At 38.1% G+C, this 21,523-nt stretch overlaps 1 protein-coding gene across 4 annotated transcripts in view; it reads left to right on the top strand.

The window, feature by feature from the left end:
* The window catches only part of USP24 (ubiquitin specific peptidase 24), a 149,917-nt gene that overhangs the window by 69,549 nt on the left and 58,845 nt on the right, over positions 1 to 21,523 (top strand). For 3 of the 4 annotated variants that reach the window (XM_082615335.1, XM_082615334.1, XM_082615333.1), the window contains exons 18-32: positions 82 to 231; positions 863 to 994; positions 1,860 to 1,971; positions 3,687 to 3,763; positions 4,958 to 5,098; positions 5,269 to 5,322; positions 6,251 to 6,366; positions 9,295 to 9,361; positions 9,502 to 9,612; positions 10,344 to 10,442; positions 10,536 to 10,709; positions 13,996 to 14,081; positions 14,247 to 14,340; positions 15,638 to 15,793; positions 18,683 to 18,780. In XM_082615335.1, the coding sequence (XP_082471461.1) occupies positions 82 to 231; positions 863 to 994; positions 1,860 to 1,971; positions 3,687 to 3,763; positions 4,958 to 5,098; positions 5,269 to 5,322; positions 6,251 to 6,366; positions 9,295 to 9,361; positions 9,502 to 9,612; positions 10,344 to 10,442; positions 10,536 to 10,709; positions 13,996 to 14,081; positions 14,247 to 14,340; positions 15,638 to 15,793; positions 18,683 to 18,780 (1,667 nt within the window). The remainder of the gene's footprint in view (positions 1 to 81; positions 232 to 862; positions 995 to 1,859; positions 1,972 to 3,686; positions 3,764 to 4,957; positions 5,099 to 5,268; positions 5,323 to 6,250; positions 6,367 to 9,294; positions 9,362 to 9,501; positions 9,613 to 10,343; positions 10,443 to 10,535; positions 10,710 to 13,995; positions 14,082 to 14,246; positions 14,341 to 15,637; positions 15,794 to 18,682; positions 18,781 to 21,523) is intronic. The other variant, XM_082615336.1, reaches the window with a different exon arrangement.

Genomic DNA, 21,523 nt, shown 5'->3' with positions numbered 1-21,523 from the left:
TGCTAAAATAGAAGCTTGTATTAAACTGACAAAATAACTGCACATTCTCATACCATTTTTCTTTTTGTTGTTTTTGCTAAGAGCATTATTCAAGACTTGAAGAAAAATTTTGAAATAGTGAAATTGGTAACAGGAAGTTTGATAGCTTGTCATCGGCTTGCAGCAGCCGTGGCTGGACCTGGAGGCTTAACTGGTTCAACACTAGTGGATGGCCGATACACTTATCGGGAGGTATCTGGCATTGTGCTTTTGTTTCATGATTTACAGCATTCATTTGGCCTTTTTGCACTTGAACTATAAAAATAATATTTATTGGGAGTAACTCTAAAGAGGTAGCATGAGGTGTCTTTGTCATAATGGAACATTTTTGTATCTTGACTATAATCACCTCAAAATAAAAGTTCAGAAAATTGATATTTGTGGGTAAATCTTTCAGTAAATCACCCAAGATAACTGCATATGATCTGGTAATAAAAATAAACATCTTTGTCTTTGATCAGAAATAATAACTGTTAGTTCTGTGGCTAATGGCTTTTGTTTTTCAAATCTAGTGGTTAGTAATATGGTTTTTAAAAAAATAGAAAAATACTTTAACTCACCAGTTGTGTTGTGGTGTTTTACTCTGAGATTGCTGAAATTGTATTTTTTTGGCATCTAAAGTCAACTGAGTTTGTGTTAGAATTCAAGTAGTTTCTGTTACATTGTATCGTCAACAGATTTCTCACATTTACTTTACCCTAAGTTATATGAAAAAGCATTAGGTAAAACTATTTTTTTAATTTCAGAGTTTTTTTGTTTTTTTAATTTTTCTTTTACATATGAATGCCTGGAGTTAACTAATTGGCATTATTTCTTTTTCCAGTATTTAGAGGCCCATCTAAAATTTCTGGCATTTTTCTTGCAAGAAGCTACTCTGTATCTGGGTTGGAATCGTGCCAAGGAAATCTGGGAGTGTCTTGTGACTGGCCAGGATGTTTGTGAATTAGATAGAGAGGTAAGAAGATATTGTGGATGAAGTAAGACAGCAGTGGGACTTAATAGTATTTCACTTTTTTGTGTCTATCTCACATTTTTGTGTGTGTCTCACATCTTCAGTTCTAAACACTTCAATTTACTAAGCATACATTTATACTAATAGGCTAGGAACTATTAAGTGTTGAAAAGATATTTTATATAATATATATCTGTGATATAGACAACTGTGTGAGATCTTTGCTAAGTCTGACACCATTCTGGATAAAACCAAATTCAGCCAAGTGAGTATAGCAAAAGAATTCTTGGTGTGTCTTTTAGTATTTTTTTCCCTCCCATGAAACTAATTTTAAATTAACCAGCAGAAAACTTTGAGTTCCTATAATGATGTTGTATCCCGGAAACGCTAAAGAAGGAACTGATACCTAGACAGATCTTTAGAACTACAGTTACACAGCTGAAAATGGATTAAACCAGGAGCACCACACTGCTTTGACGTTTTCTAACAGTGAATGGCTGTTTCCTCATCTCATTTGTAGAATAGTGTTAACTACATCATAAGATTATTGAAAGGACTAAGTATGTGACAGTGCCTAGCACAGTGCCTGGCACATAGTAAGGCTTATTAATAAATGTTGGTGGTAAAACCAAAGTGTAACAATTCAGTGAAAAGCATGAATTTATATTTTCATTATCTAGAGGGAAGATTGCAGTAATTAACTGCTTTATTTAGTTCCAGAGTTAGAACCATTTCAGTTTTGAGTGGTATTAAGGCAATATAAATTTCTAAAGAATTAAAAATAACTTATCTTTGCTCTCCCAGTTTGGAATATGTATTTGCCTTAAATGGATTTTAGTTACAGGGTGATATTTGTCTTGATCTGCAGATGTGTTTTGAATGGTTTACAAAAGGGCAGCATGATCTTGAGAGTGATGTTCAGCAGCAGCTCTTCAAGGAGAAGATTCTTAAATTGGAGTCGTATGAAATCACCATGAATGGTAGGGAAGAAACTTAAAATCATTTTTCAGTTCTTTAAAGTAAGAATTTTATACTTTTCCTCTCAGCGCACTCTCAGAAGCAGCTAACCAGTTTGGGATATCCTTCTGGACTTCGCCTTATGCATATAAAGACACACCTATATATACATATATTTATATACACAGATAAATTTCTTTTTACATGAATGGTATTTTTAAATTATATAGGCTAATTGTCAAGCTGTCTTCTCATGAAATTACTTAGTACAAAAAGGATTCATTTAAGGTGAAGATTTGTCAAAGTATAGAAATCCTCTTTTCAGTTGTATCTTTTAATTGAGGTTTTTTTATTGATATGTATTTTACATGCTATAAAATTTACTTTTTTAAGGTGTACAATAAGTGCTTTTCGTATATTCACAAAGTTGTTCAACCTTCACCGTTTTTAATCTCAGGATATCTTCATCACCCCAGAAAGAAATCATGTAACAGTCACTATCCATTCTCCCCTTTCCCTGACCTCTCGTCTACTTTCTGTCCTTATAGATTATTCTAATCTGAACATTTTATATAAATGGAACCATATAATAGGTCACCTTTTTTTTTTTTTTTTTTTTTTTTTTTTTCCGTACGCGGGCCTCTCACTGTTGTGGCCTCTCCCGTTGCGGAGCACAGGCTCCGGATGCGCAGGCCCAGCGGCCATGGCTCACGGGCCCAGCCGCTCTGCGGCATATGGGATCCTCCCAGACCGGGGCACGAACCCGTATCCCCTGCATCGGCAGGCGGACTCTCAACCACTGCGCCACCAGGGAGGCCCTAGGTCACCTTTTGTATGACTATTTGGCTTCTTTTATCACGCTGAGACATAATGTTTTCAGGGTTCACCCAGGTTTTAGCACGTACCAGAACTTCTTTCCATTTTATGGCTGAGTAATATTTCATTGTATGGCTGTAACACATTTTGTTTATCCATTCATCAGTTGATGGTCATTTGGGTTGTCACCACTTTTGGTTATTATCAATAATGCTGCTGTAAAGGTTCATATACAAGTTTTTATATTCCTAGGAGTGAAATTGCTGTATCATATAATTGACATTTGAGGAACTGTCAATCTGTTTTGCAAAGTGGCTGCAGCATTTTATAATCACACCAGCAGTATATGAGGGTCTGATTTCTTCACATCTTCTCTAATAATTATTATAAACTTTTTTTTTTAATTTTAGCCATTCTAGTGGTTGTGACATGGTATCTCGTGGCTTGATTTACATTTCCGTGATGACTAAGGATCATGAGCATCCATTCATGGGCTTATTGGTCATTTATATATCATCTTTGGAGAAATGTCTATAAAAATCTTTTTCTCATTTTTAAATTGGGTTATTTGCCCTTTTATTTTTGAGTTGTGTTGTTTATATATTCTGCATATTCACTCCTTATCGGATATGTGATTTACAAATATTTTGTCCTGTGGGTTGGCTTTTCACTCTCTTGGTAGTCCTTTGAAGCACAAAAGCTTTTAGTTTTGATGAAGTTTATTTATTTTTTTGTCATTGTTGTTGCTTGTGCTTTTGATACCATATCTAAGAGACGATTGCCTAATTCAAGGTCTTGGAGATTTGTGCCCATGTTTTGTCCTAAGAGTTTTATAGTTTTAGCTCTTGATGTACTTTGTCTTTTCATTGATTATCTGTGGTACCTAGAGTGCATGAATTTATATGATATTCTATAATTTCAGGTTTTAACTTATTTAAGACTTTTTTTGAAAATGTGAATCTCTGTGATCATCGATTGAAAAGACAAGGAGCTCAACTGGTAAGTAACATTGTTTTCAAATCTAGAAAATTCGGAAAATCTAGTAAAACTTGATATTCAGCTAAACCTGTGTTATAATTGAGAGAAAACATGAGGTTTTTTTAGAAAGAATGGGTGCCTCCTTGACTGCAGGCTTCTGCATGGACGAGGGCGCTTCTCTTAGAGTGTGAGGAGGCTGCGTTTCCCGCACAGGTGACTTCTTAGACCCCTCTTTGCTTCTTGCTGATCTGGGGCAGCCAGCGGCCTCCTGTGGCTGGGTGAACGTTGGAGTAGGGATAGTTCCAGCCAAGCTTCCAACCTCTCAGATCTAGCAATTCACGTGTACCTGAAAAAGTACCAAAATCTTCAATTCTGGGATCACAGGGGCAAGGATTTGGGGGGAAATTTTTTTTTTTTTTTTTTTTGCGGTACACGGGCCTCTCACTGTTGTGGCCTCTCCCATTGCGGAGCACAGGCTCTGGACGCGCAGGCTCAGCAGCCATGGCTCACGGGCCCAGCCGCTCTGCGGCATGTTGGATCTTCCCGGACCAGGGCACGAACCCGTGTCCCCTGCATCGGCAGGCGGACTCTCAACCACTGCACCACCAGGGAAGCCCTGGGGGGAAGTTTTTAAGAACAGACAAGGAAGCAGGAAAATGAGGACCTGTAGAATGTATACAGCTTATGTTTATATTTACGTGAGCACCTTAAAAAAGAAAGGCAAAAAATAACTCTTTTTCCAAGTCTGTTTCATTCATGACCTGACTTCCTAGGTGGTAAGAATTTTAACAAGATTTTGTAAGGCCTGGATCCTGCCCTTTCTAACTGAGCTCTGAGAAGACCAGAGGATAGTAACTACCTCTAACCTAACTCTCTTTCCTTTGAAGAAAAGCTCGTGAAGAGGGCGCCCATATTATTCCTGTTTTGTTTCTGCTTTAGTAGCCCATTTGGGTAGAATTCTAGCTTAGGTTTAGGAATGTCTGGAGAAAAATCTCCATATCTGTCTTGGTTCCATGGAAGTTGCCCAGTGTTTCTGTTGTTGGTCGTTTCTTGTTTTAAAGTTCCATATCAGTATAATGATGTTCTCATATGTAGCTTGGTTTTTGCAGCCTTAATTCATTTTGAACTTGAAGAGGTGTGGAGTTACAGTGTAGCAGAAAATAACTGTAATTTTGTGACCTTGGTGTGCTGTATACTTTTCTTTCTTTTGAACAGTATGTAGAAAAGCTGGAATTGATAGGAATGGATTTCATTTGGAAAATAGCCATGGAATCACCTGATGAAGAAATTGCTAATGAAGCTATTCAGTTAATCATAAACTACAGTTACATTAATCTAAATCCTAGGTTAAAGAAGGTGGGTATTTAAGGAAAGAAGGTACCCAAAAAAGCAGAAAATAATATATTTTTAATTGCTAAGTCGGCATGCCTGAAAGTCGGGCTTCTTTATTTTGACGTTTTATCATTAATAATGATTACAACTAAATGCTAGACTAATTTTAATTTCCATATACCTCTTACTTTTAGGATTCTGTATCATTACATAAGAAATTCATTGCTGATTGCTACACAAGATTAGAAGTGAGTAGCAAATTTTATTTAACCTGTTTTTGAAATAAATGCTTTGGGTTTTTTTTCCTTTTATAATGTTGTGTTTTGAGATCGTGTATAATGTTGATATTTGTAGCTGGATCCTACTGGAAGAATTTGCTAGCAGTACCGTATTGTGGACATAGGGAACAGGCATTTGCCCTAATGCCCACAACGTAGAAGTGTATTTTACAGGAAATCCTTCTCCCTCCCCATCCCTTTTCCCTGCTCCACCCACCCACCCCACCCCACCCCCTTTTGGGGGTATAGAAACTGTCTTCAGAAAATAGGTCTACTGTACTTTTCACATTTCTGATAGATTCTTTTTCTCCTTTTTCTGTCCAGAAATTTTATACAAGCACTTGCTTCTTTTCCCATCCTTCCCCATGTGTCACTTTGTTTATATCATAAATGCTATTAAAGGCCATAGCAGCACACTCAGTAGTGGGTAGTGTTGGGCGTCTTTGTCCACTAGAAGCCTGCAGTGTAATACTGTCTCAATAATTTAAACTTTCTGATGATGAATATGTGCTGGTGATGAATCTGTACAGGAAGGAGTTCCCAAGTTGTGACTTCCATCCAAATGTGCCATCATAAAAACATTTAAAGTATTCAGGTATCCCTAAATGAGGTGCCATGTAAGTATTAACACATGTAGAATGGTAGTTCTCAGTTGGAGGCTATTTTACCTCCCAGGGGACATTTGGCAATGTCTGAAGACCGTTTTGGTTGTCACAACTAGAGGGGTCCTATTGGCACCTAGTGGTAGGTGAGTGGTGAATAGAAGTCAGGGATGCCACTGAACATCCTGCAATGTCCCCGACAGTCTTCCACAATAAAAAAAAGTTTCCAGCCCAAAATGTCAGTAGAGCTGAGGTTGAGAAACCCTGATATAGAGAGATGATTTTCTATTTCGTAGGCAGCCAGTTCAGCGCTTGGTGGCCCCACTCTGACACACGCTGTGACCAGAGCAACAAAGATGCTTACAGCAACTGCCATGCCAACTGTAGCCACGTCAGTCCAGTCTCCATACAGGTAAGTGATTGCAGAAGTTACAGCGAATATGCAACACCTAAATGTAGATGAGCTTAAAAAAAAATAATTGGAATCTTTTCTTTCCTTTGGAGATATCTCAGTTAATTGTTCATTTCCTCATTTTATTTCATATCTTTTTCAAACAGTCATATCCTGGGAAATTATATATTCCCCATCACGTATTTTATTTGATTCATTTTACTTTTACTGTGTGTAACACGAGTAGCCTCCTCTATGATGGAATCAAGATATATTCATTGTATGAAGAGTAATTTTTTTCAAGTTTGAAATATTTACTTAGACCTCTTATAACTTTTCTCATTGAATAGTCAAATCCAGGGCACCAAATAGCATAAGCAAAATGAAGTGGAATATGATGATTGATTAATATTGTACATTTTGATATAATCATAGTTAAAATGTTTTACTTAAAATCATTTTTCAAAATAATTTTTAAGAAGAACTTTAGCCCCAAATATTTGTGTTAAAACTTTGAACTGACATCTCTTAATCACATTGCTGTGTTGAGTATTTTCAGATGTTGTCAGTGAAATCTGAGTTCAGTGTTATAGGTCTTTGATATAGTAAGGAGAATAGATGAGTATTTAGAAACATTAGATTGAAGTGACTAAAATACTTTTGTGGGGTTTTATGTGCCTCTCATTACTGGTAAGCATCCCCCAGTCAGTGATGCTCAGGAAACCTTGGCAGGCGCTCAGAGAAGGGCTCCCTCTCTATGCCTTACTCTGCTGCCCTCTAGTGATTGGTGCTCATAAAGTCTTTTTCAACTCCTGGAATCACTTTATGTGTTTATGTATGTATGTATTTATTTATTTCTCTTTATTCACAGTTGGGGATATTCCTTTCTTTTTAAAGCCATCCTTTAGAAGAAGAGTCAAGGCAATATCCTTGCTCACATTCTTCTTCTTTATCTTCTTTTTTTAAATGAGCTGAGTACCGTGTAGTGATACATTATTAATATGAAAGAAGCCAATAGAACTCAACCCCCTTGGACCTCTTTTTTAAATGACAGAAAGTGATTATAGATTCAACTCATGATAAGAACACTAACATGACTTTTGCATTCCCACATTCTTGGAAGTGTATCTCAAATAGACTTTCATTAAGAATTCCTAATTACATGTTTGTAAAATGTAGTCTATATCTATGACCTAGGTCCTTAACGATTCATTTGTCTGACAAACCAGGCTAGAAATGCACTTATAAACTATTGGATTGGGATTTCGAAACTGCTGCTTCTTTAAATAAGCATGCTTTTTGTTTGTCTTTTCTAACTGCTTTGTATTCTGAATCATTTCATATTTGACTATTACAGAACAAAACCACATGATAGTTTTTAAATATTCTCATTATAAACCCTAAACAGAGTTACTAAGAATATGTAATTTCAGAGTTGCCTTTGAACCAGTACATGTAGTTTATCTCATTCACTAGTCTTAAAAGAACTTTTCAGTGACCTAATTGTTCCACTTATGGGAGGAGGAGTTATTCTCTCATTTGTACAGTGTTTGCAATGCTGTCTGTGATCTAATTCATCATTGAGGCAAAATAAAACAGTTCACTCAACAATTCACTTGTTAAGCACTTAAATATTTCCTCAAGATGTTCCATCTGAATATCAAGTTCTGGTTTCTGCCCATAAACTGAAAGAATTTAGAACTCTGTTAAATGCGTTTAACCAACTCTTTTTAAAGTGAAATTTCCAGTACTGCTAATCAGCATACGTATTGTTAGAAAATCTGAAAACTTTCCAGATTTAGAAATACACCTGTACAAAATACTTAGACTCTCTGGAATAGTAAATATTTAAATTAAGGGCACTTGGATTTTCATTTGTTAGTGTTAACACATGTAGTGTTTAATAAAGTGTGGAGCTGTGACTGTACAAGCTGCTGGATGTCGGAGTCCTGTTATTTCAAATGATAAGATTGCTTAAGTCTAACCAAAAGAGGTCTCAGGTCTCACTTTCAGAGTCTGTGAGAGTGCCACAGTTCCTTGCTGTGTGTTTTCTGTTCCAGAGATGGTTATGTCTCTTGATGTGTGTTGATTTCTTAAGTACTTTGAAAACCCTTGGGATAACAAATTCTTACGTTGTATGTTTTAACTATACAGACTAGTCACTTAAACCAGATGAACAATTTTTTTCGTCCTTTTCTTCTGCCTCATTCTTAGGCTAAGTAAAACAAACAGCAGCTCTCATTTGTGGCATACTTAATGGTTTGCATTTGTCTTCTAAATTTCAGGCAGTTCAGAACTTAAGTCAGATTCTGTGTGTTTACAGAATTATGTGGCATATCTTAGTTGTAAGGTTATGAGATTCAAACTCACTGATCGTTCATTCTTGGTGGGTTGGTAGACAAATAAGCCTGCAGACCCAGAAGAGACCCAGGTCCTCTATTTATGGGACAGCTGTTTAAAAAAAGAAAAAGAGGGCCTCCCTGGTGGCGCAGTGGTTGAGAGTCCGCCTGCCGATGCATGGGATACGGGTTCGTGCCCCGGTCTGGGAGGATCCCATATGCCGCGGAGCGGCTGGGCCCGTGAGCCACGGCCGCTGGGCCTGCGCATCCAGAGCCTGTGCTCCGCAACGGGAGGGGCCACAGCAGTGAGAGGCCCGCATACCGCAAAAAGAAAAAAAAAAAAAAAGAAAAAGAAGAAGAAAGAAAAGAACAGGAAAGGAAACGTGGGGAGGGGCAGGCTTCTGCCCCATATTCCATCTGTGTGTGACAGCTGTGACCTGCTTGAACCACCTTCCCCTTGAGTGAAAAGGAAGTTAGTCTTTGCAGATTTCAGTCTTTGACCGGAGAGGGCTAATTGTGATTGTGGTTTTGGTGAAATAGACTCAAATTGAGCTCAAGTCAGCAGTTCATTTCAAGTATTTAAAAAAAAAAATTTTTTTTTAATTCATAGATCCACTAAACTTGTAATAATTGAGAGATTGCTGCTTCTGGCAGAACGCTATGTGATCACTATAGAGGTAAGCCTCTCTTCTTTGTAAAGCAACTGTATCATCCTATAATTAGTCTCAATGTGTTAGGAGTGTATTTTTGTGACATTTAACAGTGGCGCTGTGCATCCCACTTGCTGTATCTTTTGACTTGCTCTATCTTTTTCAAGGATTTTTACTCTGTTCCCCGAACTATTCTACCTCATGGTGCCTCATTCCATGGACATCTTTTAACTCTTAATGTTACTTATGAGTCTACCAAAGATACCTTCACTGTAGAGGTAGGTTTACATTAAGCTCTGAAGCCATTTCCATATTGTCATGTTATTTTATAAGAACACTGTTGATTGAGATTGAACACTGTTGTTTATTTAGCTGCATGAATGACTATTCTAAAAGCTGTTTGGAAAACAAATTTAGAATAAAGACCTGAAATGAAAGGAAGCTGATAGGGTATAATCAGACTCATAAGTAAATACATAATATCAGGTGATAACGAATGTTATAAAGGTTAAAAAAGAAGACAGCAGGATAAGATGGGTATACATGACATATTTTAGAAAAGAACGGTTAGGGAAGGTCTCTGAGGTGATCACATTTGAACAGAGACTTGAATGAAGTGACAGAGTTAGCCATTTCTGGGGAAGAGCATTCCACACAAAGGGAGCAGCAGGTACAAAGGTCCTGAGGTGGGAGTTTGTTTGATTTATTCAGTGACAAGGAAAGTGGCTGGTGTGACTAGAGCACAGTGAGAAGGGGAAGAGTGGAAGACACTCCAGTGGAAGAAGGACTTGAGATTTCATTCCCTGCGTGCTGGGGAATGGAGTATGGAATAGAATATTTAATTACTGCAGGAGGGAAGCCTCACAAGGGCAGGATTCTTGACTTTGGGTTCTCTGCTGTGTTCCCAGGTTCTGGAACAGTGCCCGGTACATAACAGATGCTCACTAATAGTTGTTTAAATTGATAAATAAGTGAATTACTCAGAACAGTGTTTCATTTCATTTTACAGGCTCACAGTAATGAAACCATAGGGAGTGTCCGGTGGAAGATAGCCAAGCAATTGTGTTCTCCAGTGGATAGTATACAGATATTTACAAATGATAGTCTGGTAGGTGTAAATAAACATTTTGTGGCACTTTAGTCTGATATCAGTATTTTCCTCTCCTTTCCTTCTCAGTAATTAAGAAACCACTTTTTACAGCTGACAGTGAATAAAGATCAAAAGCTCCTCCACCAGCTGGGCTTTTCTGATGAGCAAATCCTCACAGTAAAGACTTCTGGCAGTGGGACCCCGTCTGGGAGCTCCGCAGATTCCTCAACCAGCTCCAGCAGCAGCAGCAGTGGGGTGTTTAGTTCATCATATGCCATGGAGCAGGTATTGAGCGATAATATTCCAGTTCAGAACAAGAACGTGACATCATTAAGTTTTGCCTTCGGCCCATGTAGATTTGCATGATTATGTCCTTTTCTCTCAGACAAGTCCTGCCGCTTCAGAACTGTATCACTGAGGAATGCTGGGATTCAGCTGGGAGAAGAAGATACACAATTTGTCAGTCTTCTGAACCACAGAATCTTCTGAGTCTGAGTGATTCTGCCTGGCCACTGCTTGCTGCTCCTCTCATATATCTCTCCTCATTAATTCATTGAGTTTCCTCTCCTGGGTCATTCCCATTAACATTCAAACGTGCTGTGCTATTTCTACCCTCTTTTTAGAAAACCTTTTTTCACCCCAGTTTCAGCTTCAATTCCTGTCCCCATTCTCTCCTTCCCAAATCAGCGGAGCTCCTTGAAAGGGTTGTCTAAGCTCTCTTTACCATACTCTCTTGACCCCTCTCAAAAATAAACTCTGCAAGGTAATCTGTCATGTCCACCTCTCAATCAATCCTCATCTTCTTGGCATTTCAGCAGAGTTGATCCATGTGATCACTTCCCCTTGAAATACTTTTTCCCCTTGGCTGTCAGAACCCCCCTGGCTCCCCCCTCCCGCTCTGGTTCTCCCTCTTTGGTCTCCTCTGCTGCCTCCTTTTCATCTCCCCGATCTGTGTACAAAGAAGTTCCCTGGCTCAGTCCTTTGACCTTTCCTCTGTCTACGCTCATTCCCTTAGGAATCTCATCCAGTTTCAAAGCGTTATATATTGTATGTATATTGATAACACCCCAGTTTTTATCTTCAGCTTGAAGTCTAGGTACATGGAACCAACTAGTTAATCAGCATCTCCTCTTAAATGTGTGATAGACATCCCAGTCCTAACATCCAAAACTGAGCTCCTGATATCCCCTTTCCCACCACCTCACCCCTAACCCCTAACCCAAACCTCTTCATCCCAGTCTTGCCGTATTTCAGATAATGCCTATTTCATTCTTCTAGTGGCTCATGCCAAAATCCTTGGGTCCCTACTTTCTCTCATAGCCCTAACCATCAGCAAATCCTTGACTCTACCTTTAAAATTCATCTAGAATCTAGCTCCTTTTCTCTACCTCCACAGCTTCCACACCAATCCGAGCAGCCATCATTGCTCATCTGGAGGGTTTCAGTAGTTCTCTAACTGGTCTCGGGGCTTCTGCCCCTATACCAGTTCAGTCTCTTCTCTGTGTAGCACCCAACAGCCCATGATCTTTTTAAACAGAGTCAGATTATGCCACTCCTCAGCTCAGACTCTCCAGCGGCTCCCATCTCACTCAGAGTAAGAGCCAGAGTCTTTACTGGGACCTTCAGGGCCTACTTGGTCTATCCCCCACACTGAGATGTTCCCCCATGACCCACCCTCACTCTCACCACTCCAGCTGCACTGGCTTCCATGTTGGTCCTCAGACATAGTGGGCCCTGTGCACTTGCTCTTCTCTGTGCTTGTAATGTTCTTTCCTGATACCCATGTGGTTCTTCCTCACTTCCTTCAGCCTTCACTCAAACGTTGCCTTCTTGGTGAGCCTTCTTTGGCAGTCCTGTCTAAACTTTCCACCTATTGGTACTCCTGCACGTCTCATTTCCCTTCCCTACTTTATTTTTGCCTAACATACTATATATTTTATTTACCTTGTTTAATGTCTCTCTCTCTCCCCCCAGTGAAATTTAAGCTCCTTGAGAGCAGACCTTTGTCTGTTTTGCTCACTGCTGTACTTCCAGCACCTAAAACAGTGCCTGGAACATAATAGGTAATCAGTATGTGTTGAATGATTTTATGAATCAGGGTTTTCTGTACCTTCTCTGTGCCAGGAACTGAGCTCAGCACCAGGGGTACAAAACTAACAAGACCATTCAGCTCTTTATGCTTTTCTAGTCTAGAAAGTAAGATAATACCAGCCCTCGTGTGAAATAAAGGTATTTAAATGACAGAGAGGGATTTTTTTCATAGTTATTATGTATAGTCCTTTCATTTAATTACAAATGTAAGATCTTTGCATGGCTGTCTCTTTAACTTAGAGAGCATAGCCTTGCTTATAGATACCACAGAATCCTGCAGGGTTAATGTTAGTATTGTGCCATTTCTTAAAAAGTAACTATACTTATATGTAGTGAGAATTTAAGAACGAAATCATACTCAGAGCAGTATTATGACAGTTTATCAGCAACAGAAATGACATACATAGCATCTTTGAGTTTAACATTTTTAAACTATCTCATATTTATCCTGAATTTATTAAAAACCTTCCCAAATATAAATATATTCTATAGTGATGTCTAGCTTTTTTATTTCTTATACCAGAACATAGTACTTTAATCACATCTGAATCTCTTCTATACAGTTGTATCCATTTTTTTCACCTTGAAAAAAACAGGCCAACTTCTTTTTCTCAAATTACATATATATCTATGTGGTTGTGTGTGAGTGTGTGTGTTTGTATATATCACTTTGAATTTTTTTTTTAATACGGTTGACTCCCGTTATTTATTTTTTTTCACAACTCACACACACACACACTGTATTTTATTTTTACAAGAGATAAATAAACTGACAGCAAGCATTGTAAATGGATGACCACAACAAAAGCAACAATGATTGCAATTACCAAACACGAAACACACTCACACTATGTCATAATATTGACATTCAGTCCAGGAATCCTCCACTGTAACAGCTCCTTTACTTTGCAGTGAAAATTGATTTGTATATTTTTTGCCTCTGAGTCCTTGTAGGATTTTTTTTTTATTATTCAAACAGAAAGTCACAAAAATTGTAATCATCCTCATCAGTTCACTCAGTCCTATGTAATTAATTATTTTTTCATCTTGATCTTTTGTTAGCACTTTTATGAATTCATCAGTTTTGCATTAGAGTTCTGAATGAATTTGCTTTTAAATCACTCTGCCTTGTTTGCTCCTGCCAAGCTATGATCAGCTTCCAACGGTGCCCACCCTCCATTCTGTTCATCACATCTGCCCTTCCTTTTGCCTCTCTGCCGCTGCCTGCTTTTTGGTGCCTTAGCCCCTTCGCCAGCAGGTGGTAGGAGAAGAGAGCCCAGGTGATGCGCACGCTAGGAGAGGGAGTGGTCCCTCACTGTGTTCCCGTGTGTTGTTGTTTGAGGCAGATAAGCACCATGCTTCCCTCAAGTTTTGCAGTAGCCAATCTTTAAGAACCAGTAATTTTATTGTGTGTACCTTTGATTAGAAAAGGAGAAAATTGTTTTGTAAATTTGCATTTATGTTTTGCTTCCTCCCTCAGGAGAAATCCCTCCCTGGTGTTGTGATGGCGCTTGTGTGTAATGTATTTGACATGCTTTACCAGCTGGCCAATCTAGAGGAGCCAAGGTAAATAGAAATGTTTACAAAGCTTGAAAGAGAGAAAGTTATTAAAGTTAGGGAACCCAGTAAATGTTCACTTGAAATGTATATTACTTCACATCCCATACTAAATGACTTTGTTATTGAAACTGTGGTTTGTGTGAAAAAAAATTAATATTTGAAAAATTTCAGGATAACTCTACGAGTACGAAAGCTTCTGCTCTTGATACCCACTGATCCAGCCATTCAGGAAGCCCTTGATCAACTTGATTCTTTAGGAAGAAAGGTATGAGTATCTTGGATAGTTATATAACAGGCATGGAAATTTTATATCATGATTCAGTGAAAACACATCATGACATCACATTAAGGTCATACGATATCATCTTTCCCATAACAGTTTTTTTTAATTTAGAAAAATACCATTGCTGTAAAATCTTTGCTGTAAATAATGATATCAAATTTTAGAACTGGAAGATCCTTTATTATCATCTGCTTCCACCTCCTTCATGTTTTATATTAGGAAACCCAAGCGCAGAGTGATGAACGGTCTTGGCTAGGGTCAGACTCTAGTTCTGATTGAGTTGAGATATTTTTCTTCTGTTATGATGCCTCTCTGAATGTGGTTGTTGCATATGTTTGAGTTGCTTGCGTAAATGGGTTATCATTTAATATTTTCACAGTTGATATTTAAAGTTCCTTTTGTTTAACGTTTAGAACCTTGTTCCTTAAGAGTCGTATATATATAATGAAATTGTGTTTTATCTATAATATTGTTTGTGTTCTCAGAATAAATTCATTTAGATCAAAGCTGTTAGAACTAAGTTATGAATTTTGTATTTCAGTGATTATAGTTTAGATGAGCTCATAATCGTGTCACATGTACCTTATATATTAATTTGAGGAGGAAGAGAGCTAATGTAATTAAAAACTCTATTACTTGTACTAACTAAAAAAATTATCAAAACTACTACACTGCAATCTTATAATTTAATTATCAATGTTTGGTGGTACAAATGTTATTTATTTATTTATTTTAATTAATTTATTTATTTTATTTTGGCTGCGAGGGCTCTTTGCTGCAACACGCGGGCTTCCCTAGTTGCAGTGCGAGGGCTCTAGAGTGCATGGGCTCAGTAGTTGTGGCGTGCGAGCTTAGTTGCGGTGCGCGAGCTTAGTTGCGGTATGTGGGATTTTAGTTCCCCAGCCAGGGATCGAACCAATGCCCCCTGCATTGGGAGTGCAGAGTCTTAACCACTGGACCACCAGGGAAGTCTCCTAGTGGTACAAATGTTAAAAACACGGAAACAAATTAGGATGACCCCACTAGTGTTGCTTAGAATACAATCCCAGAAGCATTCCTGTAGGATTGGAATGCTGTTGAGCATTTACTGTCTGTGTGATGGAGTTCAGTGCTTTGTTAATAATTAGAGTGATGTGGCTTTGAGGTTAATTTTTAGAAAATTCCATTGATTTGATTATATTAAAGTCGGAAAAAAATATTAGAGTATATAGTGATATCTGCTTCTCTTTAATTTGTGCTTTTGAGCTGTATATTCCTTTTTTCTTTCTATTAAACTTAGAAAACATTGCTGTCTGAAACAAGTGCTCAGTCTTCAAAATCTCCATCCCTCTCGTCCAAGCAGCAGCATCAGCCAAGCGCCAGTTCAATTTTAGAAAGTCTGTTTCGATCTTTCGCTCCAGGAATGTCCACCTTCAGAGTGCTCTACAACTTAGAAGTAAGAAACCGCATTTCTTTTTATTTCATTTTAACAGATTCCTTTTGGCCTAAAGGTTCATGCTTTCAGATATCAGAAATAAGTAAATAGGTTTCTATTATGTTTGAATGGTTCATTTAAAAAAATTAGTTTTAATAAAAGTAAAAAATAGAATATAAATTGAAGTATTTTGTTGTTTTGGACTTTGAAAATGCTCAGTTTTCTTTTTCAATTTATACCTGTGTGCATTGTTATACTTGCAAAATAGCATGTAAATAAATAATTAGGAAGCTGTTTTGTATTAAAATGTGTCATTATCTTCCTCTGGAAGTTTTGCAAGTCTGTATAACATCAGTTACTAATCCTCAGCCTTCTTGTTATTAAATGCATCCTAACATTTTTAAAAAGCTGTTGTAATTTGTGGCCATGAATGAAGCTTTATAAGGAGTTTGTCAGGAGTCACATTAACATTATTATTTCAAGGTTACAAAAAAAGAATTGAAAGCATTTGAACAAAAGAATATTTTTATTACTCTTCTTCCCAATAGTAGCTTTAAACTAGTAGATTTAGTTCAGTAAACATTTACTAACTGTTTACTGTCTACAAGTCATTGTGGTATTTAAAGGGTCAGAGTTGAAAAGACAAGATAATTGCTCCAAGATCTTATGAGTAAGACATAGGGGAGGCTGGATAGGCTGAGTCATGAAATGAAAACAGTAACAAAGCAGTGTGGAGAGTGGCCCACTCTTGGAGGATGAGGGGCTGGACCCTCAGGCCACTTAAGATCTGGAGAAAATAAGTCCCTGAATGATTTTGCTTTGCCCTAATATGTTCTATCCAGTCAGTTATTTATTAAGGCATCCAGATCAGTGCCTAAGCAACCTTAATCATCAAGATAAATTACCATTTATCTTCAGTAGGTTTTGAATCACAACATAGGTCATAATTGGTAGGAAGTTACCTGCTTGGGCATTTTTTCCAAGTTTTATTTCATCTGACAATCTAATTTGGAGTATAAAATTACATTCATTCATTTTTATGTTTCACTCATTTATATGGTGGAGCTGTGTTAACATTTCATATTTGCCTTAAAATAGTCATTCTTGTGAAAACATCTGTTGGGTTCAAAAGGAGAAAATATCTAGCAAATATTTTAAAAATAAAATGTCCTTATTTCTTGCAGACATTTAAAAATACATACAATATTCTAAAACAGAAAATTACTTAGAAATTTTTGGCTAACTCAAGCTTATGAAATTGGCATCTTACAATTACTGCCAGATTTGTCATTTGCTTTTGAACGATTGTCTCAAAAAGTTAAGGTATAAATTTTAACACCCACATTTGAGAGCACCCAGAGAAATAGAATGGCCCAATAGTGGGTCTAGCTTGTCATTGGCTACCTAGATTGCATTATCTTAGAGCCAAGGGGTTATATAAATTATCTCCGGTATAATTTTAGGACTTCTGATTAACTGGAAATTCCTCTGATAGGTTTTCTTCTGCTTGACACAAAAAATGTAGAAAACCTAACACTCCCAGAGCACTTATTTTTACTATTACCTGCAAGGTTAATGTCCTTGCATTTCAATCTTTAACTTATGTTTGCCTACTAGGAAAATTCAAAGTGGATATTCCAAATACCCATTCCTTTGGAGAAACCTTCCATCTTTACTAAGTTGTCCATTAAACATGGGGAGTGTGTGCATGTGGCTGTTGACATTCAGGAGGGGTTAGGATGGCAGAGGGTTCCCATTCTCCTGTGTGATGCTTGTGATCTGAGGCTGGTGAGCCTGTTTCCCAAAGGGCAGCTTAGGAAGAAAGCATCTTTAAACAAAAATACCACATTAAAAATCTAAGCTCGTAAAACTAATAGGTTCATAGAAGCAGATTTTTTTGAATAGAAAAGGATCTTGAATTTCATCTAGATTAAAACCTTGGGGAAACTGCGGCAATGAGCTTTAAAATTTTTTTTTAAATTTTTACTAAATAAGCAGTTGTTTACTGGGCAGTTGTTTTGTGCCAGTGCTTGTACTAAAGCACCTTAAGCTTGTGTTATCTTACTTACAGACAATCCTCTGGTAAAGGTAATTATTGTCCTCATTTACCTGATGAGAAACCTGAGGCGAAAAAGGAAAATTACATATCTGAGATCTTTCAGCTTGTCGGTGGTAAAACTAGAATGTGAGCTAGATTTGTAATCTCATACCACAGTATGATTATTTATGTGAAATGACTCTCTACTATACCAGAATATTTAGTTGAGCTTTCCTTTAGGTGGGTATTGCAGTGTCATAAAAGGGGCATGGGTATTAGAGTGAGGCACATCTGGACTTGAATTCTAACTATGTGACCTCGGGTGAGAAGTCACTTAACCTCTCAGGTCTCAGTCTTTACCTGTAGAGTAAAATACCTGTGCTGTGCATAGTGAGATTAAGAGAGAATGCATGTTAAGTACCTCACCTTATGCCTAGTACTTTGTAGATAGGTGCTCAGTAAATAGGAGTTAGAATCATTATCAGGCAACTCATCCAGCATTTATAATAAATGGGCTGTTTTCAAAGACTTTAGTTTATATACTTTTTCTAGAACATATCAGCATAACACATAATGTTACCTGCTCTTATCTAAGTCTGGGAGCCTGAGACTTTCACATTTGCTGGTTTCATAAAAAGAAGAATACACCAGCTCTCTCAAAAACAGAAAAATTTTTCATGCTAAGTAAATGGAACTTGGAAAATGTGATTATTTTATTTGTGAAACATCAGCCTCCTTACTCTACTGGGGGTAAAAAGAAGAGCAGCATTTAAAGAGATTCTGACTCAAATTGTCTGATTGTTTTACTTAGTATAAAGGAGTAATTTCAACTGGAAATGTTGGGTGATTAATTGTGCTTATCTTTTTCCAAGGTTCTAAGCTCCAAACTCATGCCAACAGCTGATGATGACATGGCAAGAAACTGTGCAAAATCCTTTTGTGAGAACTTCCTCAAAGCAGGCGGTTTGAGGTTAGAGTTTCGATATTATGTTATATGAATTGCAGAAAATGAATCTAGTTATTTTAGTTAATTTCTCCTACCAAGCCTTGCTTATTCTTACAAGGCATTATGTGAAGCATTATGAGAGTTATAATAAGAAGGAATGATGTTTTAATCTTTGGAATATTTTAACTCATTTTATGACTTTTGATTATTTGGAAAACTGACAGAAGCATGTCTCTTTCCTCTCTGGTAGTGAGGGAAATTCTTGAGTAGAGGAGAGAAGGCTTACTGTTTCTGTTCATTCCCACATCAGTTTGAGATAAGGTGAATCTGATTGTCGGTAATCTATGTTGTGCAAGGCATTAGTGATGGGGGTGCAAAGATATTATCCCTGCCCTTGAGAGCCTCATGGTTTAATAAAGAATGACAAACAGTTATTGTAAGTATCAAAACAGAGGCTTATAAAAAGTGCTTTGCAGGGTGGGGAAGAAAGCAGTGGTTAAATGGTTAGATTTGCTTAGGATAATAAGTGTAGGAAATGCTTCCCAGAGAGTGACATTTGAGCTAGGAATTGAGCGATGAGTCGCCATTCCCTAGGTAAATAAGGGGAAAAGGGCACTCTGAGCCAGAGGTGGGGTGGGGATGAGTGAAAGCATCATGGACTGTCTTGGGAAGTACAGTTGCCTAGTGAGGCTAGAGCAAAGGATAAAGGAGAGAAATATGTAAAGAGGGGTCACATTGAGGAATTTCAGCATTATCTTGTAGACCATGGAAAAACAGGAGGTTTCTAACCCAGGAGTTACCTAGAACAGTTACTCTGGCTACAGTGGAGAAGATGAATAGAAGTGGGAGGGAGAGGCTGGAGGCAGGGAGAACTATAAGAACTATGTCTGTTCCAGAGGAGAGGTGACAGTTTCTAAATATGGGACAGTGTGGTAGAAGGACATTTATAAGGTGGAATAGGCAAGTCTTTATGACTAGATACAGGGTAGGAACATTTATAAAATGGCCTGTGATTTCTAGCTTGGGAGAGTGAGTGAGTGGTGAATCTTTAATCCATATGGGAAATAAATACGGAACGAGATGGAGGAAAGTGAGAAAGTCAAGAATTTGATTGCACACGAGGTCCCTGTGAGTCATGTGAAGAGGACGGTTTGGACATGATGCTCTTGAGAGAAGTGGAGAATGGCACTAGAGGTTCAGGGAGACATCAGTGTGTAAGGAAAGCCTTAGGGCGTAAGCAGCTGGCCAAGTGTTGCGTGGCAAGTGTAAGGGTGGGAAGCAGAATCAGTAAGTAGAAATTTCTTATTTATGTTGAGTGAGAAAAAGGAGGTGACAGGAGTTTGAAGGGTAGAATAACTGAGGGAAAAGTTTGCTCTTCTGTTTTGATTTTAATTTGTAGAAGACTTGATTCTTATTGTAGGCTGACTAAAAGGGGCCAATGAAAAAGAAAAGAATAAAGATAAAAGAAAGGGGGATGATCAACCGATGGGGCTAAGTTCCACTGCAGTTGGAAGGAGATTTGCTCCAGAAAGAAGTAGGCATGCCATTTCATCTGGGGGAGGAAGGAGTGAAGACCAACTTGAAGTTTGAACGGAGGGTAATTGAAGGAATTCCTGTCTGGAGGCCTTCAGGGGAAGAGAAGTTGGGTGAGACCTTGAGGAGATAAAGGGGGTGGGAAACAGAAAAGTGGAACTAGAAGGTTAAAACTCATTTCAGATCCCTCAGCCAGTTACAGAGCTGCGCTAATAAAGGCATTTTACTTCTGGCTTATTTTTGAATGTCAGTTAACGTACATGCCTGCATTGTTCTAAGCACTGGGAACAGAGCAGTGAATAGATGAAACAAAAATCCACGCCCTCATGAAGCTTTTACAGTCTGGAACAGAAGACAAACAATAAACGAAGAAGTCAAAGTGTATGTCAGGTGGTGATAAGAGCTGTAGAGTAAAATAAGACAAGGAAGAGTGGATGGAGAGGGTTTGATATCCAGTGGGGTGATCAGGGAAAGCTTCACTGATGGGGTGACATTTTACAAAGACCTGAAGGACGGGAGGGAGCAAGACCTGGAGATACAGGGGAAAGCTGTCCAGAGGAGCATCCAGTGCGAGTGCCTGTGTGGGCAAACCTGGTGCCTGCGAAGCCGGCAGGGGTCTAGTGTGGTTGAGGCCGAGTGAGGGGGCAGGGTAGGAAGCATGAGGTCACAGAGATACCAGAGGTCCGGATATGCAGGATCTTACAAGCTACTGTGAAGGAAATAGGAAGCCATGGGAGGATTTTGTGCAGAGCAGTTCCATGGTGACCTCCGTTTTTAAAGGATCACTCTGGTTGATCTTTTGAGAATAGATTTTGGCGGTGAAACATCAAGAGTAGAATCAGGAAGAACTTTTGGGAAGCTTTTGCAGCAATATAGGTGGTAGTGGATATGAAAAACAAGCTTTGTGGAATACCCCAATTCTGGACATATTTTTGAATTGACAGTTCTACTGGTACCAAGATAGCAGTTGATCGGTGCACTCAAAGCCAGTTAGTGAGAAGGAGAATCATCCAGACGCTCTGTGTTGGTTATCTTTTTGGCTAAGGAAGGAGTCTAATTCTAAATGGACCAGGAGGGTTATATGTACCATAGGAAATAATTGTAATAGGAATATGTATGATCCATTTATAGGTAAAGATCTTGTAGAAATTTTAAGTAACTGATAACATTTATAAGCAATCAAATTACTTACAGAAAATTTCCTATAAAAGAAATAGAAGTCTTTAATATCTGC

The sequence above is a fragment of the Mesoplodon mirus genome (assembly GCF_964341445.2).
Source record: "Mesoplodon mirus genome assembly, chromosome: 3".
Lineage (NCBI taxonomy): Eukaryota > Metazoa > Chordata > Mammalia > Artiodactyla > Ziphiidae > Mesoplodon > Mesoplodon mirus.
This window is presented reverse-complemented; position numbering and strand designations above follow the sequence as displayed.